The sequence below is a fragment of the Diadema antillarum genome, unplaced genomic scaffold, assembly GCF_040938485.1.
Source record: "Diadema antillarum isolate AM-2024a unplaced genomic scaffold, OU_Dant_1.0 seq00002111_RagTag, whole genome shotgun sequence".
Lineage (NCBI taxonomy): Eukaryota > Metazoa > Echinodermata > Echinoidea > Diadematoida > Diadematidae > Diadema > Diadema antillarum.
In genome coordinates, this window is record NW_027272753.1 from 217835 (window position 1) to 238871 (window position 21037).

General features: G+C 38.3%; 1 protein-coding gene across 1 annotated transcript in view; it reads right to left on the bottom strand.

Annotated features, from left to right (window-relative positions):
* Window positions 1–12868, bottom strand: part of LOC139713963 (2-hydroxyacyl-CoA lyase 2-like) — a 34656-nt gene extending 21788 nt beyond the window's left edge. The window contains exons 1-3 of the mRNA XM_071625688.1: window positions 12709–12868; window positions 6975–7133; window positions 4601–4771 (exon numbers count right to left, since the gene is read on the bottom strand). Coding sequence (XP_071481789.1) covers window positions 4601–4771; window positions 6975–7133; window positions 12709–12825 — 447 coding nt within the window. The 5' untranslated portion in view covers window positions 12826–12868. The remainder of the gene's footprint in view (window positions 1–4600; window positions 4772–6974; window positions 7134–12708) is intronic.
* Between the last annotated feature and the right edge of the window lie 8169 nt (window positions 12869–21037).

Below are 21037 nucleotides of genomic sequence, written 5' to 3' on the forward strand. Positions count from 1 at the left end.
CCTGTTTTATCTCAGAAGCATAAATTTGCACGGGGCATGACTTACAACAGAAGATAAAACAGTTTTCAGAATACCGTGTAATCTAATGGGTGTTCAGGTTTGCGCCCACTGTTACGCGGTGCGCATACCCTAAGACAATGGTATGCGCAGGCAAAGAGTGCGCAAGATAAAACACTAGTTACAACACAAGTTACAACAGAAGTTACAACAGAGATAAAACGGTGTTCAGAATACCGATTTGTTACAACAGACTTACAACAGAGATAAAACGGTCTCAGAATACCACCCCAGCTGTTTAGCAGTAGTCATTACAAGTAGTAGTGGGTACCGTAGTTTATTGTATAGTAGTAATAGTAGTAGTAGTACTTACTATAGTAGTACAGTGTATGTAGTAGTACACATACTGTAGTACTATCATAGTACACATACAGTAGTAGTACTATCGTAGTACCGGTACCGACTTATGGTAGTAGTAGCAGTATGAGTAGTACACTCGTAGTACTAGTACTAGTAGTAGTAGGAGTAATAGTAGTAGTAGTAGTAGTAGTAGGAGTAGTAGTAGTAGTTGATTTAGATATTCCATGTAATGGTAAAATCTCCGGGTAACAATTCCACTCATCAGTAGTAGCCTGTAGTTCTACTAATATCAAAATTTGATTATGATCGTAACAGTACAGGGCTACTTTGTACAGTTACATGTACTTGGAGTATAAGTTCTGAATGTCATGAAAAGGAGTAGCCCACAAGGCAAAATAATGTGTTCATTGTATGACACAATTTGGGTGCAAAACTCTGTACACGTAGGCAGGGCAATGACCAGGCAATGATCAAGTCATATTCTGAGCACAAAAACTCAACATTGTGCTTTGCAAAACCTTTTGGCCACCACAGTTTGTATGTCTATGAAAAACCTCATTTTGGGTATGAAAAAGGGCAATTCCACAGTTTCATAAGTGGACATGTCATGGATAAAAGAAATGTGCCTCTTTATCTCACTCTTTGATTTAGGTTTCAACTTATGCATGGATGTTCACCAATCATTAAGGTCTTCCAAATTCAGTAGATTTTATTTTTCGTATTTATTGGTTTTGTGAGATATAAAACCATCATTTTTAATGTACATGTGGGACTGGGGATGCAGAAATTCACTTAAATGCAAATTACAGTGGGTTCCTTTGAAATTTTTTCTCAAAAATTTGCTAGAAGGTAAATGATGAATACATTTAAATACTCCAGAAGTCATGTGACATTTTTTTCAATTACAAAAGGGTGAAATGACCTGCGGAATTTCTCTGAACAAATGTAATGTTATTATTAAAACCTTAACGTTACTTTAAACCATGCTTTTGGGGGGTCTACAATTTGTAGCTATCGGTCGAACTGCCAAAAATATTTGTGTGAACATTTGTCATGATAAAATAATTGAAATTAGTGCAACACTTTGTTTGAACTAACTTTAATTTTTGCACATTTTTTGTTACAAGACATTGATTTTTTTGTCATGCCCTTTTTTTGTAACGTTACTAACCAGCCCTTTTAGTTGCCATAGCAATTCTAATATTTGTTGGATTGTATTAACTTCTTTTCTATAAACCTGGGAAGGATAAACGGGTTATTAACATGATTTTGACTTGAAATGAATAAATGGTGATTTAGTAGTAAATATAAATATCTATTTAAAAAAATTGTTTAAATGTAACGTTACTAACCGCGGAATTGCCCAAAAGGTTATTTTTGTTGATGATATCCTTTTCAGTGATTAGTCTACACAGCATCATGTGACCATGTTCAAATGCTATGATGTTGAAGGCAAATTAATGCTAGTAATGGAGAAAAATGTGCTATACAGTGAGGTATTATTCATTTGATAACTAGTGCACTTAAGGAATTCTTGATATCTATAGTGCACTAATCCAAGAATTTACTAACGAAGTCATTAACGTGTGATATGTGACCAATTTGTTCATCTATTGTGTGTGTGACTGCTGCTGGTCTAGACTGTTATAGACTAGTACTGTGTACTAAAGCACATCCACTGTGATGCGGTGTGTAAAAGGTTTACATTTTACGGTCTTTATTTACTATTTTATGATACGGTGGAGGGACACAATGCATTGTTTTGAGCTATTTGTGAAAATATGGACTCCTTGATGACAAAAATAAAACAATTTTCTTCAGGGCTGCCCCCCACTCTCAGTAAATAAAGCTACCAGGTACATTGTATTCACATCAACTCAGAATCCATAATTTCAACTACAATTATTGTACATGTAGAGCCTTAAGCCAGGCTGACACTTGCACGACTTTTGGCCACGATTTTGTCGTGGCAAGTCGTGACCAAAATTTTGAACAATTCAAAATTCTCGTCCGGACATGGCACGCAGGTCACGACGGGTCTACGCACAGTTCACGCCAGTTTACGACTAGTTTGCGCACTGGCACGACTCGAGTCGTGCCAATGCGTGCCACAGAATCGTGCAAGTGTCAGCCTGGCTTTACATTGCATACATATGTAACTGTACAAGTACATTTTCCCCTCTATAGGTAATACTAGAAGCCAGCAGAGGAACAATGGTCTCCCAGTGGTCTCACAGCTGGAAATTTTGCTGGTACCGGAAGCTGACTCTGGTTTAATCAGGGCTGCAGGAACATCCATCACCAGTCATGTGACTTACATATGGTGCAAAATTTGTAGGTCAATGAACTTTATACAATGTATAATCCACACTCCTGCATTGTCAGAACCAATCTGGGGACACAATGGGCATATGGCACTATGAATAAATGGCAATGAATAATGACTGATTCAGAAACCCTGTAGCATTGTTTCACTGAGGGACTAAAACTTAACAGTGAATGGGGATAGAAGTGCACAGCATTGAATACAATGTATAATGTGACCATTCCATGCATAAAAGAGCTTAGCTGCACACAATTACTGTGTTCCCAGTTTGTGCCCCTCCCCAGTCCCATTCCTTGAAATCAAATTAACGTATTGGAGGGATAAATACATTTTGTGTTTTCAATATCAAAAAAGGCATAATTTATTTGAGATACTGTATTGGTTGAAAACAGTGATCAAATGAAATGAGAAATCACATTTGCACAATTGTCTTTGTCCAAGTCTTATAAAAGTAAATTTCCTCAATTTTTTTACATGAAATGAAAAAAAAAAAAAAAGGTTTTATGACTGTGTACAATGTAAATTACAGTAAGGGGTCTGATTTTTGAAGAAACTTTCACCCTTCTGGTCAACCTATTTACCGGTAATCTATTATCAAAGGCAACTTGACCATAATGTGAAATTTTCAAACTTGGTGTAGAGACAAAAATAAGAAGAACACAAAATTCCAGGATACATTCTTCATCATTGTCAAGCTAATACCACAAAAGATTCATTGTAGAATAAAACTCTTGACTGAAAGATTTCACAGTGTGGAAAGTTTCACAAAAGTTTCTCAGAGGGCAGACCTAGTTTCATCTCAAGTCATTTTATTTCTTAATCATGGGGGGTGTTTGTTTCACACAAAACTGATAATCATGCAATTTGTATTTATAAGAGATTATCTATTTGTTCAGTGAAGAAAGGAAACAACATGCTCTTGATAGAATTTTTACATGGCTTCTGTCAAAGGGTGTCTGGTAATTAGTGCTGACTCAATAAATCTTACAAAATTCTGTGTATTCTTCTCTATCATATCATTTTATACCAGACTTGCATCTAGTGGAACATCCTTGTCTAGCAGAAAAGCGCAAAGTTTGTACTTTACAAGGTTTGAAGGATATACTTAACCCTCTTGAACTTTGTCTACCTTTATTTGAACATTTTCAAGTACGGAGCACTGATTGAATTTCTTGTTTGCATATTTTGATAACCAAGCACGAGGACTACTGGGTTTAATAGTCTATTATTAGAGCAATATTCTCATTTACACATTAATTGAATACACATCAGACTCAACAATAACAGCGAGAGGTTTAATCATGATTACGACCTTTAATACCTGATTTCACTTTTATAGATTACTTAATCTCTTTTATGCCTCCACAGAGATGTAATGATAGAAATTATTGATACAAACAATTGTATTCAAATTAATTTTCAAATAAGATACAGTATGTACAACGACTTCTTTGTTTTAATTTCATGACTTGCCAAATCCATCTCAGTATACAATTGTAAGGGGGCCGACAAAATGCACTAAACTGCTTAATAGTACATCAACACATGACTAACACACAAAGTACAATGTATATTGCATTCATTCATTATCATTATTACAAATTATCAATTTTAATCCTCTTTATTATAATCATTGATTGTCAAAATCATGTGTACATTGTGTGTACTATTTCACAGTGTTTGAAAAAATCCCCCCCCCCCCCCCCCAATCCTTTCTCTAATAATTTTTTTACAATTCAGACTGCGGTGAAATCATAATGTAAATCTACTTCAGAAACTTCTGATCTATTTTCATGATTTGTTGATATCATCTTTGACAGATCTTGTTTTTTAATATCTCAGATTTTCTCCCCACTTTCCACCCCTATTTCCATACGAAAATGGTTCGTTCCAAAAGCTCAGTTGTATACAACACACCTTCAGTAGTGTTCCAGCGGCACCTCCCATTAGCAGAACGGGGGACTCTGCCATCTGTGCATTCTTGACTGCCGTGATGGTGTTGGTGAGGCCAGGGCCAGCTGTGACGATAGCAGCCCCAACCACACCTGAGAGGCGGGCCACAGCATCCGCTGCAAACACGGCTGTGGCCTTTGAGAGAGAGACCAAAGAAAAATCATAATAATATTCAACAATAATCAAAGCAACAACCTTTGACCTTTATTTTATGATTCTTCTCGCTCAACTGACATCTTTAATACAAGCAGTGCACATACAAATAATGTATGTACATGTTGTACCTGAATAATGTCACCCCTATTCTCCTTGGGTTAAAGAGCCATATAATACCAAGAGTTTGGCAAGAAAGTAATCGCACAACAGACCGCTTCCTCCAAGTACACTGTAAGCTGTATCTCATATCAACATGCACTTGTACATGTGTAGCAGACAGCACATAATGCACATCACTACCGTACAAGATGTACAATGTATCTTCATGTATCTTCATATTCATAGCATTGACATTCATACATTACATATTGATAGAAGCATCCATCATACATCTCAGCCTTTAGAAATACAAAGAAATACAACAAATGCACTTGATTAAAAAAACAAAACAAAACAAATCCTTCCTTCTAACCCTAGTCCTGGAACCCGTTTGCATCATGTATGCACAAACCGAACATACATGTATGTGTGTACTTTGTATACAGTACAGTAGCTTGTATATACAACGATCGCTTTACATTGCACAAGGTCACTGTTTCACATTATTTTCATCATTTCATGCTTTGACAAGACAATTTATGCTTTCAATTCCATACTGCAACATGTACAGATTTACATTATCATAAAGTAAATCTCATGCTGAGGATTTGAACGGTTGAAATCCCAAATAAAAGCACTGCAATAATGGTCAATTAGCTGCACGAGAGCCAAGGACAGTTTAATTATGTAAACACATTGACAATACATTGTAGGTCTGTGAGTGCTTTCCCCGATCCGAAACATCAGAACTACTGTACAGATGGTACACTTGTATCATACAGTGTACACCCTGTACATGATCTGTAGTTCTGATGTTTCTGTGTTAATACATTAGCTTTATAAATTCATTTTCAGAGACTCCAACCCAAAGTACCTTCTGATCTGGAGATTCTCCCGCCTGAAACCCCTAGCAAACAGGAGACTCAAAGTTAATGTGTGCGAAGCGCAAAATTCCCATGGTTCTAGATGCTGTCTGGTGCTATCTAAGGCTTGTTTTTTTCAACATACGATAGAAATATGTAAGAAATCCTTTCAAACGGGAGACAAAGAGCCAGGGCGGGAGGAATTAAATCTCAAACGGGAGAACGGGAGATTTTGCAAAAATGGGTTTTCAGCGTGAGATCTCCCGTCGAAAACGGGAGAGTTGGAGTCTCTGCATTTTGTTTGAGCAAAACACTTTCCTAATAATGCTAAAATGAGAGAAGTTGCCCACATACAGAATGCATATACTGTATCTGAAAAACTGAGAGTACAATGTACATTGCTCTGGGTATAATGTTCTGTTTGGCACAGTATTCAAGTTTGAGCAAGCAAATGCAATGTTTTGTGAAATATTGATGGTTGATTACATAACTGTTTTTTGAGAAATCACTCCAATCAAGGGTTTCATTGATGTGGATAAACCCTACAATTTGTAACTGACTATGGAATTTTGTGAATTTCTCTCTCTTTAATATATTCCATCAATGGCAAGCAAACTTTTGTCTTAATGGTGAATGTAATTTTATTCAAAGCTGCCTACAACATTTCACAGTTTTAGATTTATAGATTCTTCTTCCATCTTACAAAGAAGGCTTGGTGATAGAAATAGGCCTGTATACTGACATTAATTTTTTGTATCACTGAGTATAATACACTGGAATACTATAACTTGAGCTGATCTGAAAGAGGATGGGGGAAAAAAAGTTTGCAAGGAAATATTGAAAATAAGCAACCAAGAAGATTTGATATTGAGCAAATAGCCTGCATCCTAAACTTTCAAACCACAACAACAGCATGGCTTGCAGATCTACCATAAGGCAGCAACTACTAATTATATGCATGTACACTGTACTGAGCACTACAAGTGTATGTACAATACATTGTATTCATACAGTGTATGTGACGGGTACAGACCAGTTTTTTATATTCAAACTATTTGTCATGAAATATAAGCATTCACTCTCCAATAACATTACATTTAACCCACTAATTACAAAAAAAAACAAAAAAACAAAAATAAAACAAACCACCCCTCCAAAGAAAAAAACCAACAACGAACAAACAAACAAACAATTAAACAAAAACACTGCAGATACTGTACCTCATGCCTGGTGTCCACAACACGGATGCCCAATTTGTCGGCAGCAACGTTGACGGGAGAAATGTGTCCACCACATAGCGTGAATAGGAATTTGATGCCGTGTGACTTCAGGACTTCTGCGACCAACTCTCCGCCATTCCGTTTGCTGTCCTTGTCAACCTGTTAGGAGACAATTTAATAGCAGGCCTCTATGAAATTGTGAAGTAATATGCATAATAATGTGGCAAAAATACAGACTGAGTGAGATAACTGTGGGTACATTGTACCCGTACTTGCTATTACGTAAAGTACTGCATCATTCTTATCCAGACTGAAGCCTTGATTTAACAGACCGCACCCCGACAATGTCGGGACAATGTCAGGAGAACAAAATTCTTTGCCTTGGGTAATGAAACCGCAGGAGACTGGAGGGAGGGGTAAAATTTTAACAGACACACACCAAAAATCTTCTCCAGGTACGGGTAGGTTTCCATGAAGGGGGCGTGTCCACTGATGGGACTACCCCGCCCACCCGCCAGCGCCACCTTTTGTTCTAGTTTGTGCACATCTACAATGTACTTGGAAGTACCTGGTACACTGTACTTGTAAAAACATAGGTAATTATGCTAGTAAACAAAGCATGATTACCATCACCAATCTCAACTATTTTAATACAGATCAGTGGTTACAATTCATGCATGTGATCAGCGTGCAGTGTGTCAATCATTCTCTGTCTGCAGTGCTGTGCATGCATGTCCAGTATATCAAAAGAATGATATCGCAGAACTTTGTGTTCTAATACACGTTGTAGAAAGGTTATTTGGGTAATGTTGGGGTAATGTCAGTGTATAACTTCCCTAGCTGACTAGATAAAATTTGGCAATAGTTACTGCGACAATGTCCAAGCAGCATTTTGGGTCAATAGCACAATCAGGGTATGCAATTGTGTAACAGGGCAAAAATGAAAAAAACTTGGTGAAAATGCTTTTTTTGTTGTTTGTTGTAGCCGAGTGTTCAAATTTTTATTTCATGTAAAGAAAGAGTCAAAATTTTGCATTAAACTGCGCATAAATTAGCATTTAAATTAGGGGTGTCGAATTACATTGAAATGACTAATATATTGGAAAAATTCATTTAAAAAAAGGAGAATGTTTTTTTCATCTGATATTGCTGTTAGATATTCCTGATAAATATCCCTTTCACTCACCACCAGCACATAGCCATGACATATCACAAAATATGAATGAATTTCATATTTTCACTTCTCGAAATGGATGATCAATTTTGTAGGCATTATTTTGAATTCAAATAAAATCACTTTTACATATTTTATCATATTTCACTTTTGCCGAAGAGTGAAGAGGCGAAACTTTCAGGAATAGGTAACAGACATATAGTGGCCATTATTACAAATTTTTATGAGATTAGGGCTGGTACTTTGGAAGATATTATATTTTTAATCAAAAAATTATCTGTACAGTTTGACCTTGAATGTGCGCACAGTGTTTGGATCAATTCTCATAATTGTAAACACAGATAGAAGAATGAATGTGAGATTTATGATGACTTGAGTTGATATCCAAGCTGTGACACTCAAACAATGACATATTAAGCCAAAATACTATGTTTTTACTTATGATATCTTTAGAAATTGAAAAAGCATTGAAATATGAACACTGAACACTTATCATATGACCTTCATGCAGTATAACATGGGCGTGTATCACACTTTTTTATGCTCAGCAATCTGTAAAAATATAAAAAAATAAGTTCCTATTGCTCAAATTTGCTAAAATTTTCACACAATAGATTTCTACATATGTACAATTCATGGTTAAAAAAACAAGGATATTCAATAAGGGGGAAAGATTCTTTAAAGTAGTCAAATTAGGATATACCTCACTGAAAATACTGAAAAACGGCTGCACTTATTTTACTCAGCATTTGAAAATGGCTCAAAACTCAAAACTGGCTGAACATTTATTGGCAAACAGCGCACCACATTGTAGTGTGTCTTCAGTACTTTCAGGAAAAGCAGAAAAATAAGCTGTTTCTCCATGTATAGCTGTACAGCATGGGTTAAAAGGTCACAATGACACAAAAATAAGCCAGCATTACACTCCTACCAGGATGGGACTTCAGACCTTATAACTTTCTCCAGCTGAAAGAACCACTATTTTTTATTACATGCAAGCAATGCCAGGAAAAAATCCATTAATTTGATACCAAACACATAGGGGTAGACTTAAAGTACGGACCTCAAATCTTGATTTTACGTAAGTTGTAAAACGGTTTTTTTGACGCATTACGTGGGTTTTGGGGGACTTTTTGGTAATTAATCTTTAGTAATTAACAGTAAATGAGAAGAAATTAGCTATTGTCTTACCACATGTGATTACTGATGTCTTAGCATGCTGCATGTGAATTTTTAAGTCAGTTGGTGCATTCTTTTAGAAGTTACAATTTTTTGAAGTGAGAAAGTCATGATTGCATACCCTGATTGTGCTTATCACCTTTGACGAGACCATTTTAACAGGCAGGGTAGAAAAAGATTACCCAGACGCCTTGGACGTTGTTGTGAAAACTCTAGTTTGAAAGGCTGTGTTTAAAGGGATGGTACAATTTTGGTTGAAAAGTGTGGGGAATTAAGTTTTTAACTATTTGCAAGATGATTAGAAAACACTTAAATATGAAATATTAAAGAACAAACATTTCTAAAAGATGAACTCAAATTTCATTTGATGAAAATTGGTTTTGAAATGGCAGAGATATCCCAAAATAACTGAAAACAAAGCGGTCCTAATAAAAGGTTGGTTCAACCTTTTGTATACCCTTGTATATGACAAAACCTCTTTGTCATAAAAAAGGCATTATAGTAACTACAAAAGAAATTACTGACTTTGTCGGAGCCTTTAAATCAAAATTTGATGACCTTAGAGCTCAACACAATTGAACAAACTACTCCCAATGCAATTCATCATACCTTAAAAACTTAAATTCTTTGACTACAGTGGATAGACCAATTTGTAACCCAGATGACTGCACAAGCAGATCTTATGCCATAAGGCCTACTATCCAGCTGCAATACGCTTTTAAATCAAACTGTGCGTACACTCTGTGATCCCATGTACAACTGTACATTGTAGCTCTCTACAAACTAGTTCACTAATTAGCATCAATTGTTGAAAGAAATCTTTTCGTCATGCCCTCGGACTCTTCAAATCTGGAACCCCTAGCAGTTATTATGTGCCTTGAGCGATCCAATCTGAATCAACACCAGTTGATACACTTGTAATCAGAGACAGGTCTCAAAGTCCACTCCTGATTTCTACATCACTTGGGATTTATCAGAGGAGGTCAAACCTTCCGTATCAACAGTTCTAATTGTGATCACAAAAATTCTTCTCTAGGGGCCTGCAATTACAATTGTAGTATGACACATACTGCACTATGGGGGCTGTTATCCTTTGTGTCATTCTGTTCTGATTCTGAAGCTGGGGTACTGGTACTGTACATACAACAGGTTGTTCAAGTGTAGGCCTACTGTACATTGTACATATGGAGAGTAATCTACTTTATAATGTAGAGCTGCACTGTTAATAGAGTGAACAACATAATTTTGGATTTGTTGCAAAGTTATTCACTTTTTTTTAACCCCAGTGGCAGTGACCCTACCTACAACTGTACTTGTAGGCAAACATTTAATGAAACAATCATTCATCTACACTGTATAAAGAAAATAATCTACTGTACAAAGGGAGCCAACATAAGGCAAAGTTTGTGCAATGATGCACACACTTTCCTGATAGAACTCAACCTACATTCTACACAGCTTGTAAAATGTCAGTTGTATGATTACCTGGTATTCAAATATTTGTACAGACTGTCGATAGCATATTTAATCAATAGTGATGATTAATCCTTGACAATACAGTAGCCACAGTCACACTGGCAAGAGATCACAAAGTTTAAGATTGTAAATCTGGAAGATCTTGAAATTTTGTCAGTGTGACCACAAACCTCTCATGAAACATCTCACAAAACTTCCTGTGAAACTTCCCACTCAAACTACAGCTGTAGGGTATTTCCCGTAACCCCACCATTCTCAATCTTTGGGCAATGAACAATGTACAAACTGTACAGTCTGTACATGGCAGCAACTTTGCAAAGTTTGTCACCTGACCAGTCCACCATATCTGTTCACAGACAGCACCTCCTAGGCTCAGGGTCATTGTGTATGCAAGCGTTTGTGCATGCATTGTACAGCAAATGTAACATCACAATCACTAGCTGTCAGACAGCATACTCTTTGCTCTTTCTTGCACCACTGACCAAACTTGAGAACTTTAAAGATCTAGAAGTTTGACTGCCAGTGTGGATGGACCAGCAAACTTCCCGACCTTATTTTAAATATAAGCTTGTATAACAGTGAGACAACGGCTAAATTTCCTATTGTACATGTAATTTCTCTGACACAAAACTGTGTACCGTACCAATAATATCGACTGCACTGCATAATACAATGTAAGCTACAGGTGTACTGTACGCATGTATAGTGTTGTACCAGTGTGCCAGATATTGAAATACAGGTAGGGGATACAATACCTTTTACAGAACTCCCAAAATGCAGCAAAACATTAAATATGAACCTCAGGGGACTTGTTTAGGCCACTGCTTAGAAATTTGGAAGTCAACAGTTATATACATTTTGAATAATGCACAAAACTCAACTACTCAGTAGTTCTGTGTGTCAGCCACACTAAAGGCAAAGCCTTTTTGTTGCAGTCTTCTGTATTTTTTATCTATAAACACAAATCTAAAAGTATAAGAGCTGATGTGATCACATATAGAGTGTGTGGCAAGAATAATATAGAAATGTTTGTAAGTTTTGATGAACTTTATTCACAAAATATACATGATGGACACACATGCAGTGCATGGGTCTGCAAAGGTAGGCTAGTAATGTCCTGGAAGTTACGGTGAGCCCCGAAAAAAATTCAATTCAAAATCTAACAGTCAATAAAAATGTAAATGTTACCTTCAACTTTCATTACTTTTTTTAATGGGAATTTCTAAAATGATACTCTTTTCAACATATTTGGTCTACAGTCTCACAGAGCAATGATATGAATGCCGATAAAATAGTGCTTGGAACTCAGTAAGCATGGTAAGTTGAGCTGAGCACAGAAATACTCGAAGTGCACAAAAAGTCAATAAAGTGGGTGTTGCACGTGTCTACTTCACTTGTACTTCTGGGTCTTTAGCAAATTTAGCAAATACAGTAGGGCCTACCGCCACCGGTATAGAATTCTATTCTATCTTCCTCTGCTCTGTATACAAAAATTTGTACTTCTCCAACTGTAACGTTAAACTTACAATACATTCTACGTGTTTCTAGTAGTACAAGTACCGGTAACTTGTTAGGCCTAGTGAGTTTACACGTTGTAACGTTACACTGTAGGCCTACTGTACTACCAAATCTATCACATTCTTGTCCGCTCTTCATACAAAATAAAATTACAATTGATAGTGATCCAATGCCCAATCATTTTCACAGAAACGCAATTTCTTCAGCCGGTACAATCGCCCGGCCAAGTGCAGGATGCACCGGCGCGCTGACATGGCTCGGGCGAGGAACCTCCGGGCTAGCGAATAGCGAATTGGGGACGACCCACGGGTCCTCGCTAGCGATGATTAGGAAGTGGTGATTTGCTATGCACGAAAGTAAAGCAGAAAGAAAACGCCGACAACTTACCGGGTGTAAGTACTGGTAGATTAGATTATACTTCCATGCGATGAACAGAATAGCTGCAACAAGAATTGACAGTAATATACCACCAACAACCCACAGGGCAAGTAGTATAGAAGCCATTTTAGTAGCTATTACAGTCTTCCTGGTTGGCACAATCGAAGGATCCAACTAGATCTACTAATACTCAGTCTAATAGTACAATGTGTATTGTATTTGCGTGCAACAACAATACACTACATACAGCTGCTGCAGGCCAGTACAGTACGTATGTGCAGCAGTCGATCTGAAAGCCTATGAGGCGCCAAGTGTCGCGTAGTCTATTTCGTGACGAAATCAGTCATTTCGTCAAACGTTAAAGGGAACCCAAAACAAAAGAGTAATGTGGATTAAGTGAGAGCAGCAACATTAATAGAACATATCAGTAAAAGTTTGCGGACAATCGATGCAAAATTTATGCGTTTTTAAGGTTTGGTGGGGGAACCGCAGGATGGGGAGACTACTAGAGGTTATAAAGTATGTGGACAACAATAACGAAAACATAAAGGGAATTCCACAAAAATTCACTTTTCTATAGCATAATGAAAGTCTTAGAGCACTTGACTGACCGCTTTCAGAATTAAAGCAGGGGAGAAATTGCTACCCTTAACAAACTTCAGTATCAAGTGATGGAATGTGAAATTTTCATGAAAAATGAATTTTTATGGAGTTCCCTTTACATTTTCTATATTTGTTGTCCACACATAAGTCATAACCTCTAGTAGTCTCCTCATCTAGCAGTTCCAACACCAAAATTTTAAAAATTTAAAATTTTTAATTTTAAAAAATCCGATTTCCTTATACTTTCACCGACATGTTCTACTAATGCTGCTGCTTTCACTCAATCAACATTGCTCTTTGGATTTGGGTTCTCTTTGATGTTCATTTCGTTATGAAAGAAATTCATTTCGTAACAAAATGAAAATTCCGTTAGCTAATGATCACATAAAGTCGTTTCACACGAAGTCCTGGGAGTTTTAAATTCAATTTCGACTATTGTAGTGAAAGATTGGGCCACAGTTTTTGCACCTATTATGGCCAGCATTGTTAATTTGACTGAGTCTTCTGTAGGCATCAGTCCCAGCCTCGTTAAAGTTAGCATACATCCACCTTTTGCTATAAAGAAATCATCCCTTCATTCTGAGGCCTATAACTGGCCTGTATCGATTCTTCCATTTCTGTACAAGATCTTTGCGCGGGGTGCATAGTCTCTTCAAGACTATCAGACTACCTGATGAAGAATAGTATCTTGGATAACCATCAGTAAGCATATAGACGCATCATAGTGTTGACACATAACTAGGTAACTATCTAATGACATCATGAGAGATATGGATGAAGGGAGGAGCTGCTACTCCTTGATTTATCGGGGTCATCCCACTAGACCGACACCCAAGAGTCATACAGCCCGCGAGTTCAACATTGAAAACAGGTCCAGAGTCATACAGCTCACGTACGAGTCATACAGCCCATGAGTTAGACAGATACAACACGGTCTCGTGGGCCTTGTTAGCTTATAGTGTATAACTAATGGGCTCTGTGACTTGTGAGCTGCATGACTCGTGGGCTGTCTGACTCGTGGGTATCGATCTCGTGACGTGCACCCGATTTATCCTCAGTATTTGATACTGTTAATCATATTATTCTGCATGGTGAATACTCTGATTCAGTCTCTATAGGTGTTGATGATAAAGCTCTTTCAAGAGTGGTTTAAGTCATAATCATTTTATCGAAAAGGTTTCATTTTTTTTGTATTAATCAAGCAAGATCCTGAGACATTTAGACTGTGGTGTCCCACAAGCATCTGTCGGGGGCCCCCACCCTTTTCTCGATTTATCTTACTGGTTCGAAAGATATTTTACATTGTCACTCTTTTAAAGGACAAGTTCACCTATAGTAGACATGTGGGTTGAGTGAATGCAGCAATATATATATAAAAGTGGAGTGCATGAGTGTGCGCCTAGCAGGCAGCCCTTAAATGTGCTCTCTATAGTTTGCACTCTTACGGCTGCATGTCATCAGATTCATTTGTTTTGAGGTTAACAGTCTGTTGAATAAGTAGTGTGGACATCACAGGACCGATTGTGGAGGAATTGGTTGAGTAATTTTCCTGCATTCTGAGAACCAAGTTTTCACCATGTTTGGATTGGACTCTGTACACACTACATGAACAGCCATCATAGCATGCCTTCCAGGGGCTCATGCTCTTTTCAAGTTCACTCAGCCTTGGCTGCTAACTGACCATCAGCTATCTTTAGGAGTACCTTGCATACGGGGACAATGGAGTCACTCAGGCTGTTATCTTTTGTTCTCATGGTGCTGCTATGTGGGCACTGTGGAGAAAGCCATCACGTCAGCCATGTTGCCCAATTGAAACCTCAACAGCTATGCAGTTTTACACCTATTCGCAGAAAGATCTGTGGATCCCGCATTCCATATTATTCAAACTCAGAAGCTTCATTTCAACTTCAGCTTCTAGAATGTGGTGATGTAAATCCTAATCCAGGACCACGTGAACGCAACTTTTCTGATATACATGTGAATGCCGCAAAGCCTGTATGTGGTGCTGTCAGTGTATGTCAGAGAAGTAATTATGGGTATGATCGCTCCTTTCTGATGTCGCTGAATCCATCGTTAGGCAACTTGTCACCTGTTCCTGTACCTAGAGACACTCGGGACTTGATAAATCAGCTTGGTATATCACGGTATGAAGTCAGGTATAGGAAAACCCACCGTGGAAAACGCGCTGGTGTCAGGAAGAAGAGAGCAAATCATGATATGTTGGACAAGGAGGAACGAAACAAGTGGCCTTCCAGGGTGAACCACATACGCACTAGAATAACTGTGCGTAATGAGAAGCAGAAGCATTTACTTCCCTTAACAGTCATGAGAACTCGGGAAGTCGTAAACATTCAGAGAAACATGAGTTTAGGACCATATTCATGTACAAACTTTGCTGTTTGGAATGCACGTTCAGTAAAGGCCCGCGGAAAGTCTGCAGCTTTATGTGACTTTGTAATATCCAGAAAGCTCCATATCTTTGCTATCACAGAAACCTGGCTCACTAACTCAGATCGTGACAATCGTACCCTTGCAGACTTTAAGTCAACACTACCGAACTTCTCGTTCCACCACTCCCCCCGACTGGGCGGGAAGGGAGGTGGAGTAGGTGTACTGGTGCATGAAGGGTTCAACGTGGGTGTTAATCAACGATTGACTTTCCAGTCTTTTGAGTATATTGACTTGATACTGAAGTCCCCTGGATCAGTAGATCTTCGTCTCATAGTCATATACAGGCCGCCATCTTCTGGTAGAAAAAGGGAGACTATGAGTAAATTCTTCAGTGAAGTATCTGGTCTGATTGAAGTTCTCTGCACCAACCGTCAGAAGCTCTTGATAGTTGGCGACTTTAACTTTCACATTGATGACCCAACTAATGTCGATGCCCAACGATTCCTTAGCTTGTTGGATGGGGCAAATCTTCGCAACCACGTAAAGGGCCCCACCCACTCCAGTGGTCACACACTTGATCTCATCATATCTCGTGAATGTGATGATCTAGTATTAACAACAACAACTGATTTTTCGTTGCCTTCTGGTCATCGGTCAGCAATCTGTGGCTTGTCAATTGCTCGGCCTCTTCCTGTCAGACGCTCCGTTATCCTGAGGAACTGCAAGGATGTTGATCTGGTAAAATTTCGACAGGATATTGAGGATTCTTCATTAATCACAAATCCACCCGATGATTGCAGCGATATTACCGATTTATATAACAGGGAGATGCAGAGGTTGTTAGATCAACATGCCCCACGCAAGGAGAAGAAATTCATCCTTAGACCTCATGCTCCATGGTATTCTGGTGTTCTAAGGAGACTAAAGCAAGAGCGTAGGAAAGCTGAAAGGGCATGCTACAAATCTGGTCTTCAAGTTCATACGGACATCTATAGAGAGAAGTGTAAAGCTTACTTTGCACTTCTTCGCCAGACAAAAACGGATTATTTTCTGAAGAAAATTGATCCTCGTGATCAAAAAGGGTTGTATCGCATGGTTCGGACTTTGTCATCACCAAGTGTATCAAACCAGATCCTGCCACGTCATGATTCCCCCATTCAACTTGCAGAGTCTTTTTGTAGGTTCTTTGACGAGAAAATCCAACGCATCCGGCAGAATCTAGATACTTCAGTCTACGAGGACCTGTCTGTTTCCGTCCGAGAGCATTGCTCATCTAGTCTGAGTGAGTTTGACATGGTGGCAGAGGATGAAATAGTCAAAATCATCAAAGCAACATCCAATGCTTATTGTGATCTGGACCCAATACCCACTACTCTCCTTAAAAATGTGATGTACTGTCTCACCCCAGTTCTTGCTGAAATTGTGAATACCAGCTTACAAAACGGTATTGTGCCAACATGCTTGAAACATGCAATTATTCATCCCAGACTAAAAAAGGATGATCTTCCCCATGATGATATATCAAGCTACCGGCCTATAGCAAATCTCAGCTATGTTGGAAAATTAGTTGAGAGAGCTGCTGCTAGACAGATCAGGGAGTATTTGAGTGAGAATGATCTCCTTCCTCAAACCCAGTCGGCTTATCGTGAACATTTTAGTGTGGAGACAGCTCTTTTGAAGGTCCAGAATGATCTCCTTCTGGCTTTAGATGCTCGTCAGGAAGCGGTGCTGGTGTTGCTAGATTTTAGCGCAGCATTCGATACGATCGACCATGATCTTCTGCTTGATAGAATGGAATGCTACTTTGGAATTAGGGGAACTGTTCTTCAATGGTTCTGCTCCTATTTGAAGAACAGAACGCATACAGTTCAGATAAAAGATGCCCTTTCGGAAACCTGCAGTGACAAACTAGGGGTTCCTCAAGGATCCGTCATCGGGCCCCTTTCCTTTACGATGTATGCAGCACCAATAAATGACATCATAAGAGCCCATGATGTGAATGCAATGCTCTATGCAGATGATACTCAAATGTACATAATGTTTAAGAACACCGAGCGTGAAGAATCTTTGAAAAGATTAAACGCCTGTATTGCTGATGTCAGAGCTTGGGCAATGAAGAACAAGTTGTCTCTGAATGATGCCAAAACGGAAGTGATCCATTTCACATCGAAGTTTTGTTCTCAACCCAACCCTTTGAATGTCTGTGTTGGTGATGGCCAAATCAATCCTGTGCCTCATGCTAGAAATTTGGGGGTCGTCTTTGATCAGCACATCAGTATGAAGGAACATATAAAAACCGTCTGCAAATCGGCTATGGCAGCAATCAGATGCATCAGTCAAGTCAGAGGTTTCCTCACAAATAAAGCTACACTCACACTGGTTCATGCATTTGTCACCAGCCGGATAGACTCCTGCAACAGCTTGTTGTATGGCCTTCCTTCTGCCGACATCCACCGCATGCAGATGCTGCAGAACATCGCAGCCAGGCTTGTCACACGGACTCCTCGTCAACAAAGTATAACCCATACCCTCAAAAAATTACACTGGCTACCTGTTGACAGACGTATAATGTTCAAACTCATATTGCTGACCTACAAGGCACAACTTAGTTCTTCCCCGACATATCTGGCAGATTTGCTCAAGCAGTATCACCCTCCTCGCAACCTTCGCTCAAGCACCCAAGCGCTTCTTCACATTCCCAGAACCAACACTTCATATTACGGGGGCAGATCTTTCGCAGTTGCTGGACCTACTCTTTGGAACAATTTACCACAAAAAATTCGATGTGCACCCAGTTTTGCAAATTTCAAATCCGGTCTTAAAACTCACCTGTTTCGTCTTCCTTGATTAAGATAAACATTCATTACTCCTTTTGTTAATTATTGTATTTATTATGTTGAGTGTTACATTTGTTAGTCATTTGTTTGTATGTTGTATCTGAATTGTACAGCGCATAGAGAAGCATGTGCTTATTATGCGCTTTATAAATGTATTATTATTATTATTATTATTATTTGTAGCAGACATCAGTGAGAGCTTGAGGAAAATCAGACGATCGGTTCAAAAGTTATGAATTTTTGAAGTTTCTACTCAGTTACGGTTGAATGAGAAGACTACTATAGCTTGTGATGTCACATGTGTACAACGATATAAAGAAAGCTTAAAGACAATTCAACATAATTTTCACTTTTCTCACATAACAAAAGAACACTCGCCTTCTCTCTTTCAGAGAAGGCCGGGGGAATAATATCACCCTTCACATTCGTCAGTAACAAGTCAAAGAAATGTGCAAGATATTCAAAAAGTAAAGTTTTGTGAAATGCTCTTTTTATTTTCCTTACATCGTTGTACACATGTAACATCATTCACTGTTAAAGTAGTTTTCTCATCCAGCAGTGATTGCGCAGATACTTCAAAAATTCATAACTTTTGAACGGATTGTAGGATTTTCCTCAACTCTTACTGATGTGTTCAACTAATATTGTTGCATTCACTCAATTCACATTTTATGATGAAGGTGGACTTTTATCATTGTTATGTTGATGATATCCTGATATACACATCATTCCTGCGTGCCCAAATCAATGCCACTGATATTATTCTGAAACTGGAGGCCTGTATCCATCATGTCAAAAGTGGATGAGCTGTCGTTCGTTAAAGTACAATCAAGAAAAGTCACAATTGTAATTTATTAGCTCTAGAGTTCTCCTTGACAAGGTCAGTCTTCCTTCTGTTACGATTGACAATTTTATGGTTATTACTCCATCTAAAACATGTAGAAATCTTGGAGTATTTTGATTCCACAATGTCCATGTCTGCTCAGATGTTTGCTGTTTGTAAATCCGTGACGTATCGGTTACACAATTCAAGCATTATTGACAGTATTTTACTCGTTAAGCGACAGGAAAAAAAGTTCATGCCCTCAGTTCATTCTGACTTGACTTTGGTATAATACCACCATCAATTTTCACGGTTACAAACATTGCAAACTTTGGCAGCTCGAATTGTTACCCTTGCCAGAAGAAATACAATTATTGTACTTACATTACCCCTGTTTATCCCCACTGCATTGGTTACCCATCAAATTTCGAACTGTATTTAAATCATTATTGTTTGTTTGTTTGTTTGTTTGTTTGTTTGTTTGTTTGTTTGTTTGTTTTTGGCATACACGGGTCTGCCCCAGAGTACAGTGTGAATTTGCTGACACTTAATAATCCCCACATGTTTGAGATTACCAAATTATAGATTGTTTGCTCCAAAAACGAAGAAATCATGGGGGGGGGGGGGTCGGTCATTTGCCCGTGCTGGACCTTTCCTGTGGAATTAGTTGCCTCAAGCTATCAGTTACATTTTCGAATGTTGATATGCACCTTTAAAGTTGTCCTCAAGACTCATTTGTTTTCAATTGCTTTCCAGCATAATTGAACATTACGTAACTTCTTATTTTTCATCATTATTGTTACATTTACTTTCAAATATATGTGTGTGTAATGATTTTCATAATTCACTTTTGGTCGCTGCGCCCTGGGCACATTAGTCATATGAAATTACCCTTTATTGTTATTATTATTTCATTATAATTCCGTCACGAAATTATCATTTAGTTACAATATATAGTTATTTCGTCAACAGAATGTACATTTGGTTACGATATGTAGTCATTTTGTTACAAAATGAACTTTTCGTTGACGAAACAATCATTAATATTCCAAAACAAAATATAGTCCTTTCGTTGTGAAATTGAATGATTACTTTATTGTCCATCTCTGAAAATTCTTTATCCATTTGATATCGCAATAAAATAGACATGCAATACATCACATTTACACCACAGACATATCACAGAATACGAATAAAACTCACTCATGTTAACGTACGTTATAAAATGGGTTCAAGAATGTAGCCAATTGGAAGCGCTAAAATGAGCCACGTGATGTGCGTGCATTAATTTCTTATTAACGTGCACGGCCTGACGTCACAATGTTTACACTAGCAGTGCACACTCAATCAGTTGTTACAAGTGCGTCGCGCGCTATTATACGCGCTGTCAATCCTGTAAACAACTTCTAGACCTAGTTCGGGCTGCCGGCCGGCCTTTCTTGTGCATAACATGTGGCGTACGTATACTCTTATACGTACAGTACTTATATGTGCGGGATTTCCGAGTGCGACGTGCGTAAATATTTGGGACGAACATCTTCGGACATCTTGACTTTTGAGCGAGTGCTACATGTAGCTGACTGGTATTGACCCACACAGGTACGTGAAAAATGCTGTTAGTTTTCGACCCATTTTATAAAACAAATGATGCACATTACTCGGCTGCGCCTCGTGCATGTTGCAC